General features: G+C 42.8%; 1 protein-coding gene across 1 annotated transcript in view; it reads right to left on the bottom strand.

The window, feature by feature from the left end:
- Positions 1 to 26,676, bottom strand: part of ADCY2 (adenylate cyclase 2) — a 445,822-nt gene that overhangs the window by 57,969 nt on the left and 361,177 nt on the right. Inside the window, exons 16-17 of the mRNA XM_030856549.2 lie at positions 13,460 to 13,597; positions 6,700 to 6,819 (exon numbers count right to left, since the gene is read on the bottom strand). Of these exons, the coding sequence (XP_030712409.1) occupies positions 6,700 to 6,819; positions 13,460 to 13,597 (258 nt within the window). The remainder of the gene's footprint in view (positions 1 to 6,699; positions 6,820 to 13,459; positions 13,598 to 26,676) is intronic.

Below are 26,676 nucleotides of genomic sequence, written 5' to 3'. Positions count from 1 at the left end.
GTTTGCTGGATAATGGGGTTTTAATAACAAAGGTTACCTACTATCTCGGCGTGTCTGCAGCAGAAGCAGCAGTCAGTAAAGTTTAATCATTTTAATAAAACATAGATCCCACTGATGTTTGATAAATCCTGCCTTTAAAAAACAGCTCAGTGTGTAAGCTATTCCATTTTAGTTATATTATATGGGATAAGCCATGTATAAACTACTTATTTTTGTCATTCTAGCTCTTCCTTTTTTTTTTTTTTTTTTTTGTGGTACGCGGGCCTCTCACTGTTGCAGCCTCTCCCGCTGTGGAGCACAGGCTCCAGACGTGCAGGCCCAGCGGCCATGGCTCACGGGCCCAGCCACTCCGTGGCACGTGGGATCTTCCCGGGCCGGGGCACGAACCCGTGTCCCCTGCATCGGCAGGCGGACTCTCAACCACTGCGCCACCAGGGAAGCCCTCTAGCCCTTCCTTTTATTTCCCCAGCTAAGGTCATCTACAGTCAGCCATGGGGAGGGCTACTAATATTAGTGCATCAGTCCTGTTCTTGGGGGAGAAAGGAAAGTCGGAAGATGAGCTGCGGTGGTCCTAGCAGGCACCTTCTTCCCTGTGAGAGGCACCCACACAGGGATCAATGCAGATCCTCACCAGTGAGGACTGCGACCTGGCATCTCAGCTTCAGAGGAAGGCCAGCAATTAACTCCCTTGGGTCCGACAAGCATTGGGTCAGTCCTCGGGAAGTAAAGCATCCCTAGGCAAGGAGCATGATGGGTGGTGGCGGCTTAGGGAATGCTGAGAGCTTGTAAGTGCAACTTCTTTGGCCACAATTCCCTGAGGTCAGTTCTCTACTATTCTGACCACTGATAACCCCACGACAGAGAATAGGAAGAAGAAAAGAGGAGAGGAAATGTGTCCTGATGGGACCATCTTGCTGGCGGAGAGGAAGGACAGAATCAAGACGTCTGGGAGAGAGTGGATGGGCACCACCGACTCAGTCTCCCTAAAGTGGAGGGTGAGGGAGAGATAGCCTGTGCTTTGAAACCAGCCCTCACGTATAGGGGACTTTGCATTATTACCTTAATGACTTAAATTAATTACTTAATTACTTAAATACTTAATGACTAAGTATTGCCCTCAGAGGGCAGGTGTGAGGCTCAGTGATTCAGCGGGCATCGGTGCTGGGACAGCTTCTGAAAGCAGCCCAGGGAGCCCCGCAAACTGTCTGGGGGTCCCTGCATTCCTGTGGGCGTGTGCACAGCAACCTGACAGGACAGGCTTCTTTCTGGTGAGTCGAATAAAACACGGGCTTGCACTTTGTATGTCTTCTTTCTTTAGTTCATTTTGGGGCTCATCCACTATTAGATTTTTACAAGTATCCAATCCCACCAAGAGTCTGAGAATCCCTGGTTTTTAACCAGCTCTTTAGTCAGCAGTCACTGTCTTACACAACTGCTCCGTAAAAGCCACGAAATCGCCTTGGGAATGCGCAGCGGGCGAGGTCCCCACTCAGCGTCTCGCCCTTCGACTCATAAAGCAGCTCGCTGGTACAAATAAAGGCATGCCTGTCCCCTGCACAGGTGACCCAAGGTAAGGAGGACGATAAAGCCCACCTTGATGAATTCTTGTGAAGATTAAAGAAGATAATAAAAGTAAAGTGCACAGAGCAGTGCCTGGCCCATGGGAAGCCATATAAATTCTGCTATTCTTGTTATAAACTGGAGCTCTTTGTAAGACTTTTTCTTTTATTTTTCTTCTTTTTCTAAAAAAAATTATTTTATATTGGAGTATAGTTGATTAACAATGTTGTGTTAGTTTCAGGTGTGCAGCAAAGTGATTCACTTATACATATATCTATTCTTTTTCAAATTCTTTTCCCATTTAGGTTATTACAGAATATTGAGCAGCGTTCCCTGTGCAGTACAGTAGGTCCTTGTTGGTCATCTATTTTAAATACAGCAGTGTGTACACGTCAGTCCCAAACTCCCAATCTGTCCCTCCACCCCACCCTAAAATTTGATTTTAAAAAGGATTCTGCTGCTAAAATTCTGCTGAAAATCATTATTAGAATGAATGTTATCAACAGTTCAGCCTAAGTGAATGAGAAGCAGAATAATGAGCCTTTACATGAGTGAGTGTGTGTGTGTGTGTGTGTGTGTGTGTGTGTGTGAATGTGTGCATGTGCATTTCAGGGGATTGGGGGCAGTAGGATTCTAAAAGTTTTCTGAAACACCCCTAGTTTGAAATATGTGCCAATACCTATAAAATATGTCTATGATTTCACATTTTAAAATTCATTCTTAGGCTTTTAAAACGTTTTCACATTTCAGGGTTAGGGTTAAGGTTAGGGTTACTAAAATACATATGTTATGGGAAGTAGCCTTTTAGTCCCTTTTCTATTAAATAAGCCTTTCTAGAAGGCTTGGAGGCCATGTGCAAGGTGATGTGGGAATTCATTAAAGGTAGGTTGGGACCCTGAATGTAGCGACAGAGGGAATGTGTCAATAAGGAAGAATAACGGAAGGCGGCCAGGCTGGGAGCTCTGAAGATCAGCTGCCTCTCCTACATAAGGTAGCCCTACAGGGAGGTCCCTGGATGTCAAGAGCTCTGGCTGTAGGCTCCTGAGCTGAGTTCTATTAGGACACTATTACTAAGAACCTTATTTTTATATAGTTTTAATAGTTGATATAATTATTAGTTAATATTTTTATTAAGTATTATTTGTTAATATTATTTAAATATAATATATTACTATTACTTAATATTAGGTAACTACGTTAAAATTGGTTCACATAGTTATTAATACTTTTCATATATTAATCAATGAAATCAACTTGCATTTTGACACCAAGGGAGCAGCCACTGTCCTCTTTGGCAATTTACTTAAGTATCTTTTGGTTTCAGTTTCCTCACCTGGAAAACAGTTATTCCAATATCTAACTCACAGGATAGTTTTGTGGATGAAATGATATACATGCCTGATATAGTGTGAACTGCCTACATGGCAAAGATTCTTTCTGGTTGATTCTGTTGGACATTTTTAAATGACTTTCTCTTCTGCTACAGAAATAATACACCTGAGGTTAAAAATTAGGAAATATACAAAGGACACGTATAAAAAGTAAGCATCTCCTATAATCCAACATCCAACTTGCCCCATGATTAATTGTTTTGTATATCTTTCCAGCTTTTATTTTTGGTGTGTGTGCTACTTGTTATTGGTATTATTATTTTAGAAAATTGGGAACGGATTGTTTGGAATGTTTTTAAATGATACTTCTCACTTAATAGCTTATAAGTATATATTTCTATGTCATTAAATAGTTTTCTACAACATCTTTTGTAGCGGCTGGATATAATCTTATTGTATGTTCATAACAAAATTTGTTTAAACAGTTAAATTTATTCTAACTTTTAGGTTGTTTGCTTTCTTTTCCTTTCTTTGTTGTTATTGTTACATAAACCTGTCGACAAACACCCTGGCAGCTAAATCTTTGCACCTTTAAAATTACTTTCTAAAGTTAGTATTGCAGGGTGAAAACTATGTCTGTTTCTATGCTTTTTTTTTTTTTTTAAGATGTTGGGGGTAGGAATTTATAAATTAATTAATTTATTTTTGCTGTGTTGTGTCTTCATTTCTGTGCGAGGGCTTTCTCTAGCTGTGGCAAGAGGGGGCCACTCTTCATCGCGGTGCGCAGGCCTCTCACTATCGCAGCCTCTCGTGTTGCAGAGCACAGGCTCCAGACGCTCAGGCTCAGTAGTTGTGGCTCACGGGCCTAGTTGCTCCACCGCATGTGGGATCCTCCCAGACCAGGGCTCGAACCCATGTCCCCTGCATTAGCAGGCAGATTCTCAACCACTCTGCCACCAGGGAAGCCCTCTATGCTTTTTGATGACTATTATAAATGGCCATTAAAGTTAGTATTGCAGGGTGAAAACTATGTCTGTTTCTATGCTTTTTGATGACTACTATAAATGGCCATTAAAGTTAGTATTGCAGGGTACAAACTGTCTGTTTCTATGCTTCTTGATGACTGTTATAAATGGCCATTAAAGTCAGCATTGCAGGGTGCAAACTGTGTCTACTTCTATGCTTTTGGATGACTGCTATAAATGGCCATTAGGAAGAGTATATCACTGTTTACCTCCTGCATCAGTGCCTGCGGATGCTCCTTCACATCCACTGTCAACCTCAGGTGTCATATATGATGGGGTTTGAGAGTAAAAATGCAGACATCATGCACATCCACAAACGGCTTTCCCAATGTTCCTTCCAATCTATTAAGAGGGAAGCCAGGATGTCTCCAGGCTCCTCTGGGACCCCTAAACTCATGAGTTAATAATGTCGTTTCTGTACAGACAGTACATGAGCATGAGGGGCTTCCTTGGCAAAGCCCATCATAATCCTCTTTCTGAGGACTTATTATTGGAACAATAGTAGCCTACTGACTAAGTCTGACCTAGATTTTGAAAAGTCTACCGTGTGCTTTTTCAGAATCGTTGAAGGTGGAGGAAATGTTCTTTTTTGCCATTTTGGGTTTCTAATGATTTGCTTCTTCTGAAAATAAGGTATCATGTGCAGACTTACTTAAATGAAATTCAGGTTGATGACCTTATTGCTGTTAGGGGGGCCAAGGACGGTGAGCTGTTCAACCCAAAAATATTGGATAGAGAGATTTTCTTAAAAAGATGATTTGCCAGCTATACTTTCCTTTCCTATGAAGATGCATGTTTCCTGTAAGTTGTTAAAGTGCCTTATGAATGCAGCATGGGGATGGTTTGGAGGCTTGTCCTCCCTCCAGGGGCTGATGGACCATGTGTGTGCTAATACCATCCATCCAAGGAGGAAGAGCCAGACCACACAGGTAGTTCGAATCATTCTCTAAAGAATGGGGTTCCAAACTGCCCACAGTGAGGTCACAGCCAATAAACCCTCATCATGAATCCCATCCCTCATTTTTCACATAACTGAAATAGAAAAGATGGTGTCCAATCCTCCCTGGGGTTCACAATAATGCCTAACATGAAGGCCAGGACCCCGTGGATATGGGACGAAGCTTATGCCATCCTCTCTTCCTGAGTCTGTGGGGACATTGCTATGGACTCCGGTTAGCTGTCATGGCTTAAAGGAACACCAGACGCCCCTACTCTCTGTACACAGAGCTGTGAGCGTCCCAGGAAATTGAAATGATGAGATGGGAAAAAGGATCAAAGCCTAATATCAAAGGGAGAAAGAAAGGCAGTTTCCTTTATCACCAGAGCTAATGGAGTTTTAAAAAATTGGTAGAAAAATTTTAAAATATACATATTAAATGACCAATTTCAGGGCCTGGAATATGTGACACAAACAAAATGGGAAGAACCTATGCTACCTTTAGACGATTATTCAGAAAATGGAAAGGAGAGTATCAAAATCATTTTTTTTCCACAAACAATTCATGGAAGAAAGAAGTTATTAAGCAGTAAATAATTGATTTAACTCCTTTCATTTAAATGACTGATGTGTTAGTAAGTTTTGAAATTTCAATCTAGGCCCTTAGTAAGGGTCAGTTAGTAAGGAGAATTTGAAGATACAATTACTGGACAGCATTTGCAGCCAAAGGAGAGGGAGAAATATGAACTGTGGTCCCTGTCATCACAGAGTCAGGAAGCTAACGCTAATTCACTGGAACAATTAGCAAAATCTGTAAGCAACAATTCAGTGACATACAATCGAATGCTACATGCTGGGATACATTCTATAAAATGTAGCATTAAGATAAACTGGTGCAGCCACTATGGAAAACAGTATGGAGGCTCCTCAGAAAACTAAAAATAGAGTTACTATATGATCCAGCAATCCCACTCCTGGGCATACACCCAGAGAAAACTATAATTCAAAAAGATACATGTTCCCCTATCACAGCACTATGCTCAACAGCCAAGACATGGAAGCAACCTAAATGCCCATCGACAGATGCATGGATAAAGAAGATGTGGTACATATACACAATGGAATATTATTCAGCCGTAAAGAAAAATGAAATAATGCCATTTGCAGCAACATGGATACAACTAGAGATTATCATACTAAGTGAAGTAAGTCAGACAGAGAAAGACAAATATCATATGATATCACTTATATGTGGAATCTAAACTATGACACAAATGAACTTATCTATGAAAAAGAAACAGACACAGACATAGAGAACAGACTTGTGGTTGCAAAGGTGCGGGGAGGGATGGAGTGGGAGTTTGGGGTCAGCAGATGCAAACTAGTATATACAGAAGGGATAAACAACAAGGTCCTATGACATAGCGCAGGGAACTATATTCAATATCCTGTGAGAAATCATAATGGAAAAGAATATGAAAAAGAATATATATATATGTATAACTGGATCACTTTGCTATAAAGCAGAAATTAACACAACATTGTAAATCAGCTATACTTCAATAAAAAAAAATTAAAATGTAGCATTAAGAGAATAAAGGCACGAGTCACCCGTGAGAGCCTCAAAATGCCATTGAAAGTTTCCACATGTGGTCTAATCGGTGCCCGTTGGCTGCGACTTTCTGCTGAAGCCTGGCAATTTTTACTCGGTCAGGACATACTCAGATATGGAATCTGAAGAAGAAAAGTCAAGTCTACAACAGATGAGGTGCAGGCCATGCCATTCAATACGTAACAGCATACAGGAAAACAACAAAAGCAATAATAACAAGGGAGATGTTCTTACCGGCAGGAAAAACAAATTTTGCGCACGCAGCATTGCTACCTGACTGTATAAGGCAGGAAGACTTGTGTTTGACGCATTGGCAGTTGGAAGAATTGTCTCCTCTGACTCGCTCAGGAAAAACTGCAAGGAAAGTGTTTTTACAATGAATTAGTGCAAAGGAGAGTAAAGAGTTAGCAGGTGGGTGCCAAGTTTATTAATGACGTGTTTTGTCACCTCTGTGAGCAGGATTGTGTGGGCAACTCAGCATCTTTACTTCCGGGGCTAATCCCTTCATCTTCTCTTTGAGGCTTTCAGAATTTCTATTGAATAAGTAAATAACTCTTGTTGTGCTCTGCACTTCATAGTGAATTCCAGAACTCCCGAGTTGACGTTAAAGACAACAGAAGCACCTTGTTAAATATAAATTTTAAAATGAACCAAGGACAGGGCAGAGGGTTTGGTTAGAATTATGACCTGACATCACAACCCTCACATTTTCAATTCTGCAGCAGGAGATCGGAGTCTTCACAATGTGTTTTTGCAGGATCTTCACCATCGTGGCTCAAACGTTAAATGAGTCAATGCAGTTATATGAGTTTTTTTTTTTTATATTAAGAAAATAATTTTATGGGAAAAATGCAGTAACTGGCATTGTCTCTATTATTTGTGAGTGCTTGGCATCTCAGGATCACGAGGGATTGAATTTGGAAAGGAAGGATGCTCTTAGGACTATTGGAAAGGGGGTCCTGATTTCAAAAGGAAAGAAGTCATCCTGAGAAAATAAAAATGATTAGCTCTTATGTAATGGTCACCAATACCAGCACCCAGAAGGAAAGTGTCACTCCCTCGCTCTCCTTCTCTGTCTCTATCTCTGTTTCTCTCCCTTTCTGTCTCTTTCCTAGACGAGCTGCAGCACAAACTGTTAGGTAACCAAGGATCAGTTACTTTCCATACCACGGCTGCGGGTCAGAGAAGTGTTCAGTGAAGGTAAACTAGAGAATCACTCAGGCCAGTTTCCCTTATGAAAGAGATTCATCCCATCCATGAAACTAGGCTAGGTCTTCGGCACAGGGCTAACCATCTATATTCCATCTATATAATCTAATTGGTAATTAGATTACCAATTAACTACTAGTTAACCACGGCTAACTCCTTGTCTATGTGGCTCACAAAGCTGGACTATTTATAATATTCTCTGGGAAGTTTCTCGGAGAAGTTGCAAAATGGTGTGAGGCATCACATGACGACACTGCCAAAATGTCAGACAAAAAAAGGCAGAGGATTTGAGCTTCTCAGACATGGTTCTAAACAGTCAGCTGGAAACTAAAATGGAACAAAACACACAGGCTTTTTGCAATTTGCTACCCGAAACCCTCTATCTGAAAAAAAATGTCTGGATAACTGGCTGTTTTTTTCCACTTTTTATTGGGGTGTTTGGTGAACATCAGGTATTTTAAATGTCCTGGTAAAGTCTCACAATTCATTTTAAATAAACCTGACCTGGACATTTCGTCATTTATATTAGTGTGTAATGAGAGTTAAAGGAACACCATCCCTGTTGACCCCAGCTCTTGTAAGGGCTGTGAAAATTCAGCCTCGGGATAAACATTAGGGACTAAAAATCCATGCGGAGGGTCAGTGTGTAAGGGTCCATCCACACAGTCAGTGGCAGAGGGAGCTCGTGGGTGGCCTCAGCCCTCACATCATCCCTAAGGCTTCTCTCCTCTCTGAGGTAAAGAGAGTGATGGTGGTGATGATAGAAAAGTAGTTAATAAGGGCTGTTTGCCACTGGCTGGAAAAATCCAGGGCAAACTGAGAGGTTCCCCCGCTGTGGAGGGACTGGGCATCAAAGGGAAAATGAGAACCTTAAAAACATTATTGGAAGTGAAATAAACCACACACAAAAAAGACAAATATCATGTAATCTCACATAGACGAGGTATTCTAGAATAGGTAAGTTTATCATAACAGAAAGCAGAGTAGAGGTTACCAGAGGCCAGGGAAGTGGGGAGTTATTGTTCATGGGTACAGAGTCTGAGATGATGAACAAGTTCTGGAAATAGATAGTGGTGATGGTTTGCATAATACTGCAAAGGTACTGAATGCCCCTGAATTGTACACTTAAAAATGGTTAAAACGATAAACTTTATGTTGTATATATTTTCCCCAAAGGAAAAATAACAAACATTGAAAACAGAAAAAAAAAAAAAAAGAGGGAAGAAAGGTTTTGCCTTGTCTCTAAAAGAATGCTTCAAAATCACAGGAGCTACAGAAGAGGATATGAATGTGCTGTGACTTTAGAAAGATGAAGTTTCCTGACAGAGAATTATCCTCCCAGTGACTTAAGCGCAGCTTGCTCATGAAGGCAGCCCCTCGCCTAACTCCCACACAAAAGAGCTGCTCTTCCCTGGAATGTGATGAGTCCAGCACCTGGATTAGCCTCATGGGTTAATCACTGCTAAGAAAGAGCAAAACTACAACGTGGGGATAGGGCTCAGTTAGTCTAGGAACTGTATTCTTAGAAGAAGTACCAAGATAAGTTTAAAAGCTATACAGGTACTACATTAAATAGAAACCTCTCCTGGATGGAGGTTTGAAGTGGGGCTAGGAGAAAAGGCACAGAAACCCCGCTAGGAGCATTCGACCGCGTGCAGGTAAAGACTGTACCCACATCCCCAGCAGGGGGGGCCATCTTCCCAGAATGTGAGTGAGGGACCTGGAGCCCACTTCCCTGGCGTGGCACCCCAAAGATGCTCAATTCTACCAGCCCAGGTCTCAGCGCTGCACTGGCACCCCCTGGTGATGTGAGTGACCCAAGGGACTTCACAGCACCGTGCAGTGTGGCTGGGGACACAGGACCCTGTGTCTGCCTTATGCAGTCAAAATGCAGGAGGTCGGAGATCCGAATAGCTGGAGAGCATTTCTCTGTAAATCATCAGATGCGTTCAAAGGTGGCACCCTGATGGACCAGTCCTTCCCCTTCTGTGATGAATAAGAAATGACAAGAAAGCTCAAGATCTAGGGAAAGCGATTTCCTTTGTCTACCTAATGCTGCATTTCATACTGTTTTGTGATGTTTCTTTGAAATAAATACAAGGAGAACATCTGCATGGGAGGGAACCACTAATTTCACCAGGTATCAGGAAAAATAATGGACAGAAACAAATTAATTTAGCTTGTTCCTTGTCCTGCAGCCCCTGATACCAAGGGGCAGCTCAGTGCGTGGAGCCTTATTTCATTCTTTCTCAAAGCTCACCCATCATACTTTTAATGTGTCTTCCATAGACTTCTCGACCTCACTGGGCAATGCACTTCCTTCTTTCTGAGGAAGGAAAATGACATTGGAAGTGTGTTTCCGGTACAGAAGATATATTTCTTCTCTCCAAAGGGATTGCAGTTACTGTAAAAATATCTACTCCTAAATGCTGAGCTCATGCAACATTTATAGACAGTGATTGAACTGCCCGTCAATCACTAATTATCCTAGGAGAAATACAACCAGCTTCGAATAAGATTTGTTTCCCATTTCGAGTCTGTCTTTTAAAAACTAGGTGATAAATCCTGGCTTTATAAGGTCAAATTGGATTTCATGAAATATTTTTTCTTTTTTAAAGGGTTGCCTGCTTACACATTCATTCATTCATTCTCTCACTTAGTAACTACGGAACGGCCCCTCCTTGTATAGAGGGTGCTTTCCCAGGACACGTGAAAAAATAAATAAGTAAAACACCCCTTGCTCTTAGGTGTGTGGATGTTGTGTTACATGTGTCACCGCTCAGGATGTGTGCACAGGTGAGTGCACAGGTAAATGAGCGCACAGGTGAGTGCACAGGTAAATGAGCGCACAGGTGAGTGCACAGGTAAATGAGTACACAGGTGAGTGCACAGGTAAATGGGTGCACAGGTGAGTGCACAGGTAAATGGGTGCACAGGTGAGTGCACAGGTAAATGGGTGCACAAGTGAGTGCACAGGTAAATGAGCACACAGGTGAGTGAACACACTCTTGAGGGTTGAGGAGACGATTATAAGGGCACAGGGGGTCAACACTCGTCAGGGCAACGGAACACACTCGGTGTTTGTTGGAACCGCTCAGAACTCTAGCTACTGCTGTCCTTCAAGTCGTTCTGTTTCTCCCAGCCCCATCCCCTCCTCCTTCACGGTGGAGCTCACTTCTGTCCCAGATGTCTCCCACAGCCTGATTTACTGAGCTCTTCTCAGAGCTTGCTGGCACTTTCTCCTGGACAGCTGGGTCTCAGGGCAGCAGGACTAATACACGCATGCCTGTTACAAAGTCCAGCACGAGGAACCCATTTCAGGAAATGCTCCTGTTTCTCCAGTCTCTCACCACTGCCCTTTGTGTCTCTGTCCATCTTCCTCTGTGGTGATAGATTCATATGCTCATGCAATAGCCACGATACTGCCTGTGCAGGAAACCTAGGGGTCTTAATGGCTAGTGAGATACTTGCTGAAGGGCTCTTCCAGGAAAGGCCCTCTTGTCTAGTCTCCAGTCCCTCATGTCACATTCCTCATCCTGAGGGCTCCCCTGCTCTGGTGACAGCTCTGGGGCCACAGTCACAATATCCTTGGGTCGTCACGCAGACAGCCCTTGGCCCACGGTCTGGGGCCCTCGTGAGCACGTGCCTCAGGTTGACTGCTGCCAACCTCCCCTGGAGCCCTTGCGATCTGAAGTCCCTCCTGAGCAGGGTATTCTTGAGGGAATTACCTGTCCAGACAGGGCACCATTTCCCAGCTCTTCCCCAGTCAGTCCTGATGAAGCCCTTGTTGATAATAAATGATGTCACGGTCTAGGTATGCCTGAGACCTAGAAGAGGAGGCCTCCATCCCTGGAGGGGAGGTCTCATCATCCCTGGAGCAGAAAGACAGCCTCAGATGCCGTGAATGTCCAGGAGGAGGCTGATGAGCCTGGGGAGAAGTCCGGGAGGAGGGGCCAGGATGGTGGAGCTGTCATGGTGAACTTGACACAGCAAGACAGCTCCACATAGGAACACAGGCTGGCCCTGGGGAAGCCCGCTGGCTGCGTGGGCTTGACTGCTGAGCCCTCTCCCCACAACAGCCACCATTAGTTCTAACTGCACAGGGGCAAGTGGGAGCAGCCCCTTCCTGAGCTGACCTCTGAGGCTGAGCAGGTGGGTAGAGGAAGGCAAAGCCATGGTGACACCTCTCACTGGCCTGTGCCTGGGAAGACCTACAGTAGGGCCCGACCTCATGTCCTTTCTCAGGGGAGCTCCTACAGGGAGCTGGGGCATGTCGTTAAGTGAGGTGGGAGAAGCCAGCTCACTTGTCCTCCAGTTAGGCACACGGGAGGACACTCAGGAATCCATCCCCAACCTCCTGATGGGCAGGAAGTGGGAGGAAGGAGGGCAAGCTAAGGCTTCTCTGCCACCTCCTTTCCAGGTGCCCTTAAGATGGACTTCGAGGCAAAGTGAAGTGGAGGAAGGGGCCCTCCCACCTCTGCAGCTAGCACCTCAGCCCATCCGCCTTCCAGCTGGCATGACCCTCACCTGAATCTCCAGGTGTGTCTGGAGAAACTGTACGACCCATAGTACGACATTGAGGACAAACCCCAAGCAAATATTCAAGGTCCTCACCTACTCCTTCAGCCTTATTTTTTTGCTGCTACTTGGTACAAATTTCTCTCTCTTCTTTGTCCTAGATGCCAAATGCCTCCCTTCCTTCTCATCTTCCGTCCACCATCTGGGGGAACTCCTTCTGCCCATCCTTCAGAATCCTGTCCTGCAGCCTGGCTCCCCTGTCCTCGCCCCCTACACACTTCCATGGTTGGCTCTCAGACACTTTTATAAGTTTTCCCAGCTGTCGGTCTCCTAAACTCCACCGGGAACTCCTGGGGGGCAAACTGTCTTTGGGTTCTGAGGATCTAGTGATGTACCAGGTGCATATCTATGCTCAATATATATTTTTTGCTGAATGAATGCTCATTAGTCTCACCTATGAAAACTATGTCTTTATTACGTAACACATGCGCCTCTTCTCCACAACCTGGTTTTGTGTTTCCGGAAGGCAAGGAGTATACTCATGACACTGTGGTTCCAACACTAGTGAAACACCCAACATAGGAAGGAAATGAACGCCTTATGGTTGATGGTGATGATGTCAGAATAATAATAAAGTTGTGTCTCAATGTGCACTGATTACTTAGGTGTCTATTTTTAGGGCTATACCAGTAATAATATTGATACAGTGAGAGCGACCACTGGTTCAATATTTACCACATACCTCATGCCGCCTTAAGTGTGCTCAGAGCATCGGTTCATGCCTTAAACATCCACCCTGGTCGAGAAGTGTGAGTTCTCACTGAGAACTGAACGAAGTTCTCAGTTTTCTCATGAGAAGTGAAGTGGAGCCTGTGGAAGTGTGTAATGAAAATTCTCCAAAATCGAACAGCTGGTAAGGTGGGAGCTGATGTTTGAAATCAGGCCCTTGAAACCCCAGAGCAGGACACCTTTCCCACTGCGCTCTCCTTAATTTGCTGGTTCTGTTACCCCTGGCTGACCACCCTGCTGACACTTGGTGGCATTTCTGTAGCCGGAGCCAAGACGAGCTAGGAGGTAGGAAACAGCTGGAAGGAGCCTCCCTTCCTCGCGGTGGTTTCCCCAGTCTGCAGCCTTCCCCTTAGCGAAGCCGCTGCTGCAGCGGTTGAGGGCTGAATTTAACAGGCGGCAATTGGTGTCACTGAAAGAGCTGTGGGAAAGGTTTCCAAATCCTGTGAGACAGGCACCGCCTGGCGGGGCCCTGACTCACCATGTTGAACACGGCCATGGTTAGTATGATGGCCGTGGTGATGGCCGTCAGGGAGATCCGAGGCCAGGGGCGCTTGGCGATGATGCCCGACGACTTCAAAAGCCACAGGAGAGAGGCGGACGCTTTTTTGCTGCATTGCTGGGAGGAGAAAGAAAAAGAAAGGCGTTGCTCTTTTATGTATTTTCTCAAGTTTCTCAAGGATGTTTAAAACCACAGGATGCCTCGATACTCTTCACAGATTGAAGAAGTAGACTATGTTGGCATCATTGTTACAAATTAGGAACAAATTAATTACGTTTCTATGACAAATTAGGATGTGCTTGTACGGCCTTTAAAAGAGACCTGAGGGCTTCCCTGGTGGCGCGGTGGTTGAGAGTCCGCCTGCCGATGCAGGGGACACGGGTTCGTGCCCCGGTCCGGGAGGATCCCGCATGCCGTGGAGCGGCTGGGCCCGTGAGCCATGGCCGCTGAGCCTGTGCGTCCGGAGCCTGTGCTCCGCAACGGGAGAGGTCACAACAGTGAGAGGCCGGCGTACAGCAAAAAAAAAAAAAAAAAAGGAGACCTGAAATTATGTTTAAAAATTCTTCTGGTAAAGGAAAAATATGCCAGGTAATTAAACCACTCTGGGGGATGTGTTGGGTCTCAGATCACAGCTGTGAGGAGGTAGGTTTCATAAGTTCAGGTGATTGACACAGAAAGCGATCAACACACAGCTAATCCTAAGAATACAACTGGACCATAAAATAGTTTGGTGCCTGTACCTGTGAAGACAACACCCAGCGTTCTCAGCTGAGGCTTGTGGCGATGGCTCGACCTCATCCCATCCTGCTAGGGCTTCCTCCACGTGGAGAAGCTCTACTTTTAATTATAAAAAATTTTATTTTTGATTGTGTTAAAAAATGTAAAATGGACCCTCTAAACTATTTTTAAGTGCACAGTTCAGTAGTGTTACTGCATCTGCACTGCTGTGTTACAGATCTCTAGAGCTGTTATCTTGCACAACTGAGACTCCACACCCATGAAACAACTCCCCTTTCCCCCGGCAACACTATGCTACTTTCTGTCTCTAAGCCTCTGACCAGTCTAAGTACTCATGTAAGTGGAATCCTGCAGTATTTGTCTTTCTGTGCCTGGCTTACTTCCGCTGGCATAATGTCCTCTGGGTTCATCCACGCTGTAGCCTGTGACAGGACTTCTTTCTTCTTATAAGGCTGAGTAACCGTCTATGTATAGGCCACATTTTGTTTATCCATTCATCTCTGGTTGGACACTGGCATTGGCTACAGTGAATAATGCTGCACTGAGCGGCATTACAGTTTCGAAGAAGCTCTTTTTGTGTGGAAGGAACTGAGGTCTTTATAGAATGACAGCCAGCTTTCCCTGGCCGTCTTCTGTGGGCCAGACTCTGCTCTGTGGGAACTCAGTGATGGGCTAACCTCACTGAGGCCTCGAGGCCACCTTCCTGGGGAAGCAGCACTGTGATGTCCACCTTTGGCCCGGTGGTGAGAGAGCAGAGTAGGGAGAATCCTAACCTGTGGGTAACACAAACCTGGCCAGTGCCGGATATCCCGGTACCCACCGGAGTGGGTATTTACCTATGTTATCTGATCTGACAGGCATTCTTAAGAGTTCTCTAGGGATCTGAATTTTAACTTCACCCAAAAGGGACTGTGGATCCGAGGCCACGTGTCCTGGAACCATTTAAAAAAAGGTATAATTTTGAAAAATTTCAGAAGGAGGGATAAATATACACTTATACACATTTGACTTGCACTAGTAAGTTAATATAAATGATAAAACTGTTGCGACATCAATAAAATTCAAATAGAGAATATTCCTTAATAGCACTAATAAACAGTGCTTTTATTTCTCCACCTCTTTCACATTTTCTTTCTGCTTTATTCTTTAAAGTATTGTTGACGTAAGCACTGCAGTTTGTTAACTGTTGATACAACAATTAAATGAGACTGTGTGATACTGGATGAGAGGTAGTGAGAAAGGTAACCGGCCCTGTGTCTCGGCATCAAGTCCCTATAGCTGCTAAACTTTCCGCAAGTCAATTACCCTCTCTGGCCTCAGTTTCTTCATCTGTAAAATGAGAATAATAGTGCCTGCCTCGAAGTTTAAATGAGCTACGTAAGGTGCCCAGAACAGGACATATGTGTTAACTCTTCTTATATTTGTGAAGAAAACATAATATTTCTCAGAAACATTTTAGTGACTAAAAATCTATTTGCTCTACATCTAGATGAACAAAAAACATTTTTTTCCCTTCCATTCCACTATAGCCTTTTTTTTCCCCTTCAGATCCTGATATAAAGAGATGCAGAACATTTGTCTGCAGCATACATCCCCCACTGATGTAGAATCCCAGGACAGCGTTTAGGGCTCACTCCTTGAGCAGATTCTCCTGGGTCTTTCTCTGGTTTCTCCTACAGTCTGTCTGGGAGAAGGGGGCAGTGCTGCCCTGGATTCCAGGGGCTGCCAGGAGCTGAATCACTGGCTGGCAGCCAGGCTCTGCAGAGCACCTTCCCACCAGCAACTCAGGGGGAGCCAGATTTATGCTGTAAGCTTCTTCCCCAAAGCAGGGTGTGGACGGGGGTTGGTGGTGGCGTTAAGTCTGTTTTCCAGTGAGATGCTCTTTAATGCTGTGAACGTGCAGTATCTTTCAGGGTCACGCGGCTGGAGGACACCCACCTGAAAGTGTACCACTATTGTTCAATGCATGCTACTTGGAATAATATTAACACCACAGACCACAGTCAGATCTGCATTCTGGAGGAGAAGCTATAATAGAGTAAAGAGCAGAGATTCAAATAGAATATCATAGTCATCCAGCTCATATTCCAGTAGGAGATGATGACATTTGGCTGGATTCTGGCAAATTAAGGCAATATTTGTGTATTTGCATCCTAAGTGACTAGGATTAGTGTTTTTATTCAAAAGAAAATTATTAAAATGGATGCTTTTGTGTCTGTACACAGAAATTGTCAATAGATATGATAAACATTTTAAGAGCAGAAAACACAAAACTGCTATTTTAGGAGAATATTTAAATCTAAATATTACATTACAGATTCCATGTCACAGTCAATTAGGTAAAATATGATCTGGTTATTACACAGACATACTATTGAAAGTATGAAATTAAAAAAATTACTGTTTGAATTTTTAGAATAATGCATGGTGATAATATTGCCAAATAGACCATCTAATAGGAATATGTTATATTCTGCTAACAGACTAGTCATTTGCTGAAGCAGATGTGGGCAGACACACGTGAGTTTTTTCTGCTCCCGTGACACGCTGGGCAAAATTACAAACTGGTGGCCCTAGAAACTACTGCCTCTGTGTGCCTACTGTACATGTGGCAGAATGTCCTGGAAATCTGTCCTGTTCCTACTCAGCCCAGCGAACAGCACCCTTCTTGGAACTGCTCACTAAAGATGCGTGGGGCTGGCGTGTGTTGGGCTCAGGACACCGGATTCAGGATGCGGTAGGTTCAATTCCTTCTCCGTTTAGTCTTCCTATGTGACTCCAAGTCTCACCCGTGAAATTGTTTTTAAACCTATCAAGCCAAATACTCATTGTTCTCCAGCTCACGGAGACAGGCAGCCTCCCCTGTCTTTGCATCCTGTCACCAAGTAGAGGCAAAATAAATACAACTGTTCTGAAATATGAAAACTGGTAACACTGCTGGTGGCAAGGATGAGGAAACAGAAGATGATGATGGAGATGGGGACCCTGAACTACAAAGACAGTGCGGGAAGAAGAGGAGGAAGATACAGACCTTAGGGGGAAGAGAAGAAACCAACGATGGGAGGAAAGGAGAAAAAAGACTAAGAAATTAAGATAGAAAGAATCCGATTAAGGAAAAATGGGAACATTGATTCCATTTGTAGCTCTGAATAAAAATTACAACTTGGATCTTAACATGATAATTTAGTTCAGTTTATTCTGTTTTGGGTTAAGTATTCAAACAGAGTCCCTGATGGAAAGATAAAGTTTATCAAAATTTACACCATCCTAATGAGACATTATAAATGATAACATCTCAAAGAATATTGTGGTGTTTATTCAGAAGATGCTATGCATATGAAAATGAGAGCATGCCTGCTCTGTACTCAGGGTAGTCGTTCTATTTGATCTTTGCTTTAATCACTGGCATCGTTTCAGCCAAATCTGTTTCCTCCCTGCCGTGATCATCAGTGAGGCTCACTGTATCCTATGATTGCCTCTTCTTACTTACAGCGAGCTCACTGTAAGTAAGAAATGTTAGAAATCCTTCTAGAAATGCTCTTGGCTGGTAATGTCACATGCATCCACTGATAAATACGGAATTGGTACTAACTGTAGTGGGAGATGTACAAGGAGAAAGAATATAAATTTATATGAAAACCCTATGGTGGGGACTTTGCTGATTGCGCAGTGGTTAATAATCTGCCTGCTAATGCAGGGGACATGGGTTCCATCCCTGGTCTGGTAAGATCCCACATGCTGTGGAGCACCTAAGCCCATGAGTCACAACTACTGAGCCCATGCTCTAGAGCCTGCGAGCTGCAGCTACTGAGCCCATGTGTCACAATTAGTGAAGCCTGAGCGTCTAGAGCCCGTGCTCCGCAACAAAGAGAAGCCACTGCAATGAGAAGCCCACACACTGCAACGAAGACTCAACGCAGCCAGGAAAAAACAAAAACAAAAACAACCTATGGTGGAGTTAGTGCTTGGGATGGTGAGCAGTGTGGGTTGCTAGAAAGGGTGTGGATGAATGTTAATGTTCTTCATCCAGAAGAGGCAGAGATTCTCCATGTAAAAATAAAATGCTCTTCATCTGTGTTTTGGATTTAAAAAAAAGAAAAAACTATCTCCACCAAAAATATTTTCCATTTCTTCCTTCCTCCGTTCCTTTTCTTCTTTTTGAAACTTTTGCACTGGAAACGACTGGTAGTCTCTCTTTCTAAAATTCCTCATAATTTAATGTTATAATTATTAAAGCAGATTGTGTTTGCAGTCTCATTAGTGTTCCTTTTTAAAATAAAACGATGTACCTGAAAAGAAGTAGGTCCTTATATACGTGAAGTTTAATACAATGAGAAACATTTCAGAAGGTTATAAATATATCACAGTGGCTGAGTAACAAATTTTTATTATTAGAACTCATCCTAAAATCTTGCCTAAAAGCTATGGTGAAGTTTATCATATAAAAATACACTTTTGTGTAGTTGTCTAAAGGAACACTTTGCCTTTGCTACTTTGGCATTTTAGTTGGGCAGGGACTATCTTTTTGAATGGCAGCAATAAGTTCTTAAAACATTTAATGTCACAGAGACTGATGTGTCTACTTTAATTATTTAATTGTCCTTGGATTTCCCACAGACTGTTATTTCACCCAATCATATTTTACCAAATCAACCTGTTTCTTTGGTACGCCTTGGCCGAGCCATATTCCTCTGTCATTCATCCACTGTGTGCTCCTCATAGCACTGCCCACATTGTGTCATCTTTGCCGACATGCTTGTCTCTGGCTATGTGGAGACATGGTGGGGGACAGTGGCCTCCTCACGCCCATCTGTGTTTTGTTTTTTTTTTTTTTGGCCACGCTGTGCAGTTTGCGGGACCTTAGTTCCCTGACCAGGGATCAAACCTGGGCCCATGGCAGTGAAAGTGACGAGTCCTTGCCACTGGACCTCCAGGGAACTCCCATAACCCATCTTTGTATTCCCAGAGGCAGCATGGTGTTTGGCAAACAGTCAGAACGTAATAGATGCTCGCTCAATAAGCTCCCTATCCTAACGATGGACCCAAAGAGAAATTCCTATGGGCTGGGAAAAAAGGAGATCACTGCTAGCGGGACTGAGGCTGTGGGACTAGCCTAGGAGTGTCCTGAAACTGGACATTACCTAGGGCTGGGCATTTAATGCCCACAGGGAAAAGATGTTGCCTTGGGTCTGCCAAAGGTGGGCAGCTGGGACCAAGACCTCTGAATAAAACCAGAAGCCTCAGAAGGCTATTCTCTCCATGTGGAGAAGTCTAGAAGAACTCCATACACTAGATCAAGGAAGTACCAATAAACTTCCAATGATAATTCAAACTGTAAATATGGGTGTTGGTTTTGAAATCACATTATCTGCTTCATAATGAGAATTCCAAGATGAGTGGTTATCAATCAGACCAAAAACCAGAGAAAGTCCTTGGGGCTCCAGCTGCAGCAAGAACAACACTGCTTATGAAAAATACTTCACATCGCAGGGTGCAGGGCACGTCCCAGTTGGGAAGGGGACAGTCCCTACTGAATGATCTCATAATAAACAAAAATTATGAACTACATAAGAAGACCTTACAAGGAAGAATAAACAGAAATAACAGATAGTAGAATTAGTATCACAAGATCTGCAATTATTATATTAATCTGAAATAGCCTGTAAAATAAGATTAAATTAATAAAAGATGGATTAGAGTTCATAATGAATAATCAGTTAAGAGAAAGCAACAGGCATATTTTAAAAATGAGCTCCATAGACTCTCTAGAGACAAACATGTAGATATTGAGATTAAATACTCAATAGTTATGCTGAAGAGGGTACAACCTGTACCCTCTTTTAAGAGGGTACAGGAAACAACCTGTAAAACAGCACAGAAATATAAAGAGCTAAAAAGTATGATGTTGAGGCACAGAAGGTACAATAAAAAGGTTCAACATACTTGGAATGAAAGTTTGAGAAAAATAGAACCGAAAGACAGGGAAAGAGGCAAAATACAAGGAAATATGGGATGACAGCTTTGTGGACCTGGAACACAATATGAACTCTGTGGCTGAATTAATGCACTGAGTCGCAACCAGGAAAAATGAAAGTAAACCTATTCCTTAACACAAGGAGTCAGTTGACCAAGACAGACAAAGAAGAAATCCTACAAAAACAATTAGAGAAAAGACATCTACCAAGGAAGAACAATTAGAGTAGATTTCTCCTCAGTACATTAAAATCCAGGAAAATATGGACTCATGTCTTCAAAATGTTAGAAAAATTATTGACTAAATTATTAGTCAGTGAGGAAAAAAGGCTGTTTTTTAATATAAAAGCTGATTGAGTATATTATACACAGGCTTTCATGGAAGGGATTACAAAAGGAATAATCCTATGGAAATATGGACACTGCATCTGGAGGAAGGAATGGCATTCAGAAGAACGGTGAACAAAGAGATTGTTAAACAAGAATAGTGATAACAATGAACAATAAAAATAGTTTAAATTTTAAAAATCTAAACAGCACTAGCATGGATGATGGAAAAGGATGATCAGATTTAGAGATTTAGATCATGGTCCTTGTATTCTTCACAAGAAGATGGAGACAATAATGGACCTTGTTACTCATGTGCATGTTACATATTTTACGTTAACTGCTAAAAGAAAAGACTTGGATAAAGCAACTGCCAAGTCACTAGAGGGAATAAAGGAGAATAAACTCCGTTCGTCCAAGAGAAGGCAGGAGAGGAGGAAAAATAAGCAGAAGCAAAGAACATACATGATGGATAAAAAAAGCAAAATAAGACTAGCAGTAATTATAATACACATAAATGTATTACACTTGTCAGGTAAAAGAAAGAGACTCTTGGATCAGAGAACGTAACATACACTTAGATGTTGTTTACAAGAGACACACCTATATAGCAAGGAAAAGCTGAATAAGAAGATGGGGAAAGGGACACTGGGAAAATACTAACCATGAGAAAGCTGATTATGTTGACATTAGAGAAAATAGACTTCAAGGAAAAAACACTCCTGTGGGTAGAAAGCTTTTTTATCAGCTGGTGTGTGACCTACTTTCCTTCCCCAAGACAATCTCTGTGTTTGTGCTTTCATCTCTGCCTGGAACAACGTTGGTGGGCTGATATCATATTATCTCTGCTATACAAAGCACAAGAAAACCACATTGAGAGAAAAAAATTCTCCTGACATTTTCTAACATTTTCATTTGCTGAATCTGGCATACTCCTTCTAAAATACATTTCATCAAGGAGGTTTTTTTTTTTTTTTTTTTTTTTTGGTGTGTGTGTTATTTATAGTTATATCTCTTGTATTTCTTCCAGAGATGTAAGTCTACTTCAGGTAGTTTAGAAAGTTAAATTTGGCAGTAAGTATGCACTTATTATTATTACTACTACGATGATGACGGCTATTATTATTTTTTATTGCTGAGTGTCATGAAAATACAATCTCTTATTCTACATCTTAGTTTCTACTTAGATAAAATGGATTCTTTGGATTATCAAATAAAATAATATACATTGAATGCACTTTAAAGGGCTCTCACATATGTAAAAACATTTTTGCAAAGTATTATTATTAAGGATGTTTTCTTATTAGAATATTTTTGAGTTTAAATCTGCTTATAAATTAACATTTTTCTTCCATTTTACTGAATGACTCTTAAGATGGAGTTATACCTTGCCCAGAATCCAGTTTTATGGAAACTGGGTCAACAGCTACATATATTGGAAAACTAGACTATGAACTCACTAGGTTCTATGTGAGGTTATCTTGACTGACTTATGTGACTCTGACCAACTGATGCTTAGCAGTCACCAGAGACAACCTCAGGGCCATGATGGCCCCTGACCAACAATGTGGTCATCCCTGCTTAGTTCTGAGCACCTGTCTGCCAGTGACTCTCCGCACACAGCCTAGCACCCTCTGGAACCTGCCTCCAAGGGTTCTAAGGCTTGTTTCCGATGGCTCCAAAACCTACTTGCTCTACACTACAGGGCAAATTCTGTAGCCTCTGTGGGCTTCTGTTTGTTTCATTAATTGAGAATAAGCATTCCCTCCAAGGACTCTTGTGTGGTTAAATGAGCCAGCCTATATAACATGCTTAGCAGAGTAATTTTAATATAATATAACATTTATTATTTCTAAACTGCAGTGAGGTCAGATACAGAACTGTTCATGGGATCTTGCCCGTCATAAGCAGTTTACATTGGTTCTGAAGGTTCTCATCCAAGGACAGGAAACCTTTGCAGATCTTATAGTGATCACATCCCTGATCCTGATCCAAAGCCTCCGTCTCCAACCTCAAGAGATCTGCTTACAACTCCTGCATTATTTTTCACGGAGGGAAACTTTTAAGTATGTAGAAACGGGAACTCATTGAAGCGAATGGCATCTCAAGTCCTGGATTCCTCATCCACAAAATGCGGGGCTGACCAAGGTTATCTCTTGGGGCCCTTTCAGCTCTCAAGTTTACAATTGTGAAATGCTAACCAGTGTCTGTTGTAGAAAGCTAAGCACCTCATAAGGGGACTGATGCACAGGCGGTGAAGGAGGTCTGACAAGTGAGAACACGGGATGATGGTCCAGGATGCAGGCAAGCCAGGAGCTTGCCAGAACTGGGAGCAGGGATGCGGTGACTGCGAGCTGAATTCAGAGCGGTGAGCTTGGGGGAAGTCAAGTCGGGGCGAGGGTGGGTGTGGGATGTTCTCTGAGCAGTGGTGCCAGGACGTTGCCTTTAAGGTAACCGACATTAAATATTTATCTTGTGTTTCAGGTGCCTGAAATACTCAATGAAAAAAACAGGGCTGAGGTGAACTCACTGATGATTTTTTTTCACCTGAAAGAATACCAATCAGAATAGAAAATAGGAAACCCAAACAGCTGGCACTAGGGAAGACAGTGGTGGAAAAGGAGGGCTCTTCAGAATTAGTTTATGAAGGTTAGGAGATTATTTCCAAAGGAGAAGTCAGCCCGAAGCACGTCAGAGTCAAGGAATCACGGTGCGTGAGAAGGAATTTCAGTGCAGTGAGATGAGGGCCAGGGACCACAATTCAGTCCTTCGTACATTCATTTACACACAGAGCCCATCCCCATGCCAGGGCATCTGGAGAAAGAAGGATGAACACGGGCTCTCAGGGCACATAACTCTGCCTGAGGATGAATGGGGGAGGGTTGGTGAGACAAGGGAGGTGCTCCATGGAGCCCGATGAGTGGAGAAAGGAAAAAGAACCTCATGGAAATCAGAGAAGTCCAGTAGTGCTTACTTAGCATATGCTCTTACAAACTCGTTTATGAAGTTGGCATTCTGCTGGATTCCCTGGGAGATAGAAAGCAAGTGTAGGAAACAACCCTGGCCTTAAGGAACCTACTATATACAAGGAGAAACAGCAGTCACACTCACCAAAAAGTAAAAAAAAAATGGGGGTCAGAGAGATGTTATATGATCGAGTGTTAAATTACATGGTGCAGATCCTGAGTCCCATGGTGCTCAAAGAAGGACACATCACAAGGGCTGGTGATGCTCCTGAGAAAGTTTCTAGGAAGGCGAGCAGGTGCAGAGCCCACCCCCATGGGCAAGAACTAAGAAGTGGGCAATGGCGGGGAGGGGAGGGCCAGCACTGCTGGGAGAGCCTCGGGGAAGGTGTGGGCTAGGGTGACCGGAGGGAGAGGAGAGGCCGGGCTTCCCACAGCAATCATGATTATAACAAACACATACCCTGGCAGTTTTCTCTGAATGTGTCACTGAACACATATCTTTTTAATCAATGGGAAAAATATTGCATTTCCTTATCACTCTTATTTTCTGCCCACTTTGATGTTTCTCTACCTTTTTATCACACCCAGCAGAACAATGACCCATCGATTGTATCTACTGTGTTGCACTTTTTGTGCAACAGAGGATAATAAAGGTAAAGGTCTTGGAGGAAAAATATCTGTCAGGCCTACCTTTTCTCAACCTCCTTCACAGATGTATTTTAATTTCTTTCTTCATACGGAGAATTTAATACCGATATTAGAATTGATACTGCCTTTGGCATTTAAGTTTTCAGAAGGTGAACATCAGTTAATAGAAGATGAGTCTGGGATATTCAGCATTCTTTCATAAACTCAGTATTTAATCCCTAAGTAAGTGCAAATCAAAATAAAACCTCATACTTCTCTATGACCACTGTGGAATTTTTGTGATATACATAAGTTTCTTTTCTTCTTCAATTTAAATTTGCTGTTTGTAGAGTGACACAAGTATTACATTAAATGTCACATGTAAGAACTAAATTTTTTTTTAAAGAGACAGAAGCAAGCATTTATCATTTTGATCTTTGTTCAAAACACTATGAGAACTCATATTAATTTTTAAAAAGTTAATGCTGTTGTTTGTTGCCTAAAAATGGGTTTGTCTTAAGTGCTCTAAGAATAGGCACTCTAAAATATGCAGTGATGGAAAATAATGCTAGCTGTTTGTTGAAAATCTGTTGGTATCCTGCTAGGTCCTTACCATTTAACATCTCCAATCATCCCGAGAAGCTGTGAGGATGGTTGATGTCCAATTTCCATGTGAGGAAACTGTGGCTTGGAAAAGACTTAACCAAAGTCTCAAAGGTGATATATGCAGTTTTTGACCGAATTTGGAGGGTAGACTAGAAAGCACACTTAAAGCCTTCTGCATGACTATGTTTGATGTTGAAAGATTAAAAAAAAAAATCCTTTCAGAATGTTTTAAAGAGTGAAAAGAACCTATTACTGGAATGAGAAGAATTCCTCTTTGAATTTTACCAGGATTACATCTGGACCAAGCATCACAGCTGGCCTCTGGGGGCAGACTCATTCACAGATCCTATTGATTCAAGCTTAGAAAGACCAGATGTCTTCAAGTTTGGTCTTCCTGACCACTTTGGCAAAGTACAGGCTTCCTGTGAGGAGGAGATTAAACACTAGTTCATTTGCAGTCTTGAACTTTTCTCTCTGAGACAACACAGAGTTAAGAACTTCCTAGTATCTGGTGTGTGGGTGTCAGAGTCTTGGGAAGCCCTCGGGGAGTGGTAGGAAACAGAAGCCAGGAATGTTGGACCTTGAACACCTTGAGGCACCACTGGCAGGTACAGGAGGGACCAAAAGCCACGAAAGGTTCAACAGTGAGGTCAGATTATACCAAGGCTGAGAGGGGAGACGTTATATAAGAGCAAAGCATTCCCACCAAGGCAGCAAAGTTGCTCAGGAGATTCTTTCTCCCTCCTCTGGCTCTGTTTCTTTCCTACAGCAACTTAGAGAGTGGAAAGAAATGTCAGTTTGAAACCCTAAATATACACTATATTCCCGCCACCCCCAAGACTGGATTCCTTGGAACAGAAAAGAGAAGAATGGCTACTTAGACACAGTGGTAGAATATGCTTTAATTAGAACAGGGTTTGGATTTCCAATGGAACCACAAATGACCGTTCCTCTTCTGAAAACCTGAGAAACAGCTGCAGAAGTCTTTTGGGAGACAGGAAGAGAAAGGGTGGAGTCTGTGTGCTTTTCCACCCAAGGAAAATCTGAACATAGAAAGTCAGGCTCCCTTGCATGTTAAGAATTCCTTGTATCTTAGAACTTGACAAGGATTCCCGTGGTCAACAGTTACTCAATTTTCACTACAACCTACAAGGTCTTCAGGGGATTTTTAAGAGACTCAAGATACCATGTGTGCATTCGAGGAAATCAGAAACAACAGTTTCACTTTTGGAAGAGTTTCCAATCCAATTGGAAACATCTAAACTATGATTTAGCAAACAAAACCCACAAAAGTTTGCAAAGGTACAAGGCAGAGGAGGCAGTGTCTACTGTCCAGAGGTAGGGACATGCTTTGGAATCTCAACCCTTTTTGGCCGAGTGATTTCACATAACCAACTAGAATGCACCCAATGCTTGGAGTCTGGTTCATAGTGGCCTCTCCTGTTTCAACTCACCTCGGATGAACAAAATGAAACCTTGACTGTCTTTTGGCACTCCTATCTCATTGTTGGCTTTTTTTTTTTTTTTGCTGTACGCGGGCCTCTCACCGTTGTGGCCTCTCCCATTGTGGAGTGCAGGATTGGGACGTGCAGGCTCAGTGGCCATGGCTCACGGGCCCAGCTGCTCCGCGGCACGTGGGATCCTCCCGGACCGGGGCACGAACCCGTGTCCCCTGCATCGGCAGGCGGACTCTCAACCACTGCGCCACCAGGGAAGCCCTCATTGTTGGCTTTCTTAGGGTGCTCTCATGGAGCTAGGGCCACCCAGCAACACTTGCTTTAGACTCAAGAATACAGTGAGATTTAATTCTTATATCCTGAACTATCATTTAAACCATAAGTGCTGACAATGACTAGTTTTAAATTAAAATACTAAGAGATATTTTTACATTTGCTATTTTCATATTTTCCAAAACTTTATACCTTAAAAGTTCACATTAAAGACACATTTGGTTTACAT

The sequence above is a fragment of the Globicephala melas genome, chromosome 3 (genome assembly GCF_963455315.2).
Source record: "Globicephala melas chromosome 3, mGloMel1.2, whole genome shotgun sequence".
In the NCBI taxonomy this organism is placed as follows: domain Eukaryota; kingdom Metazoa; phylum Chordata; class Mammalia; order Artiodactyla; family Delphinidae; genus Globicephala; species Globicephala melas.
This window is presented reverse-complemented; position numbering and strand designations above follow the sequence as displayed.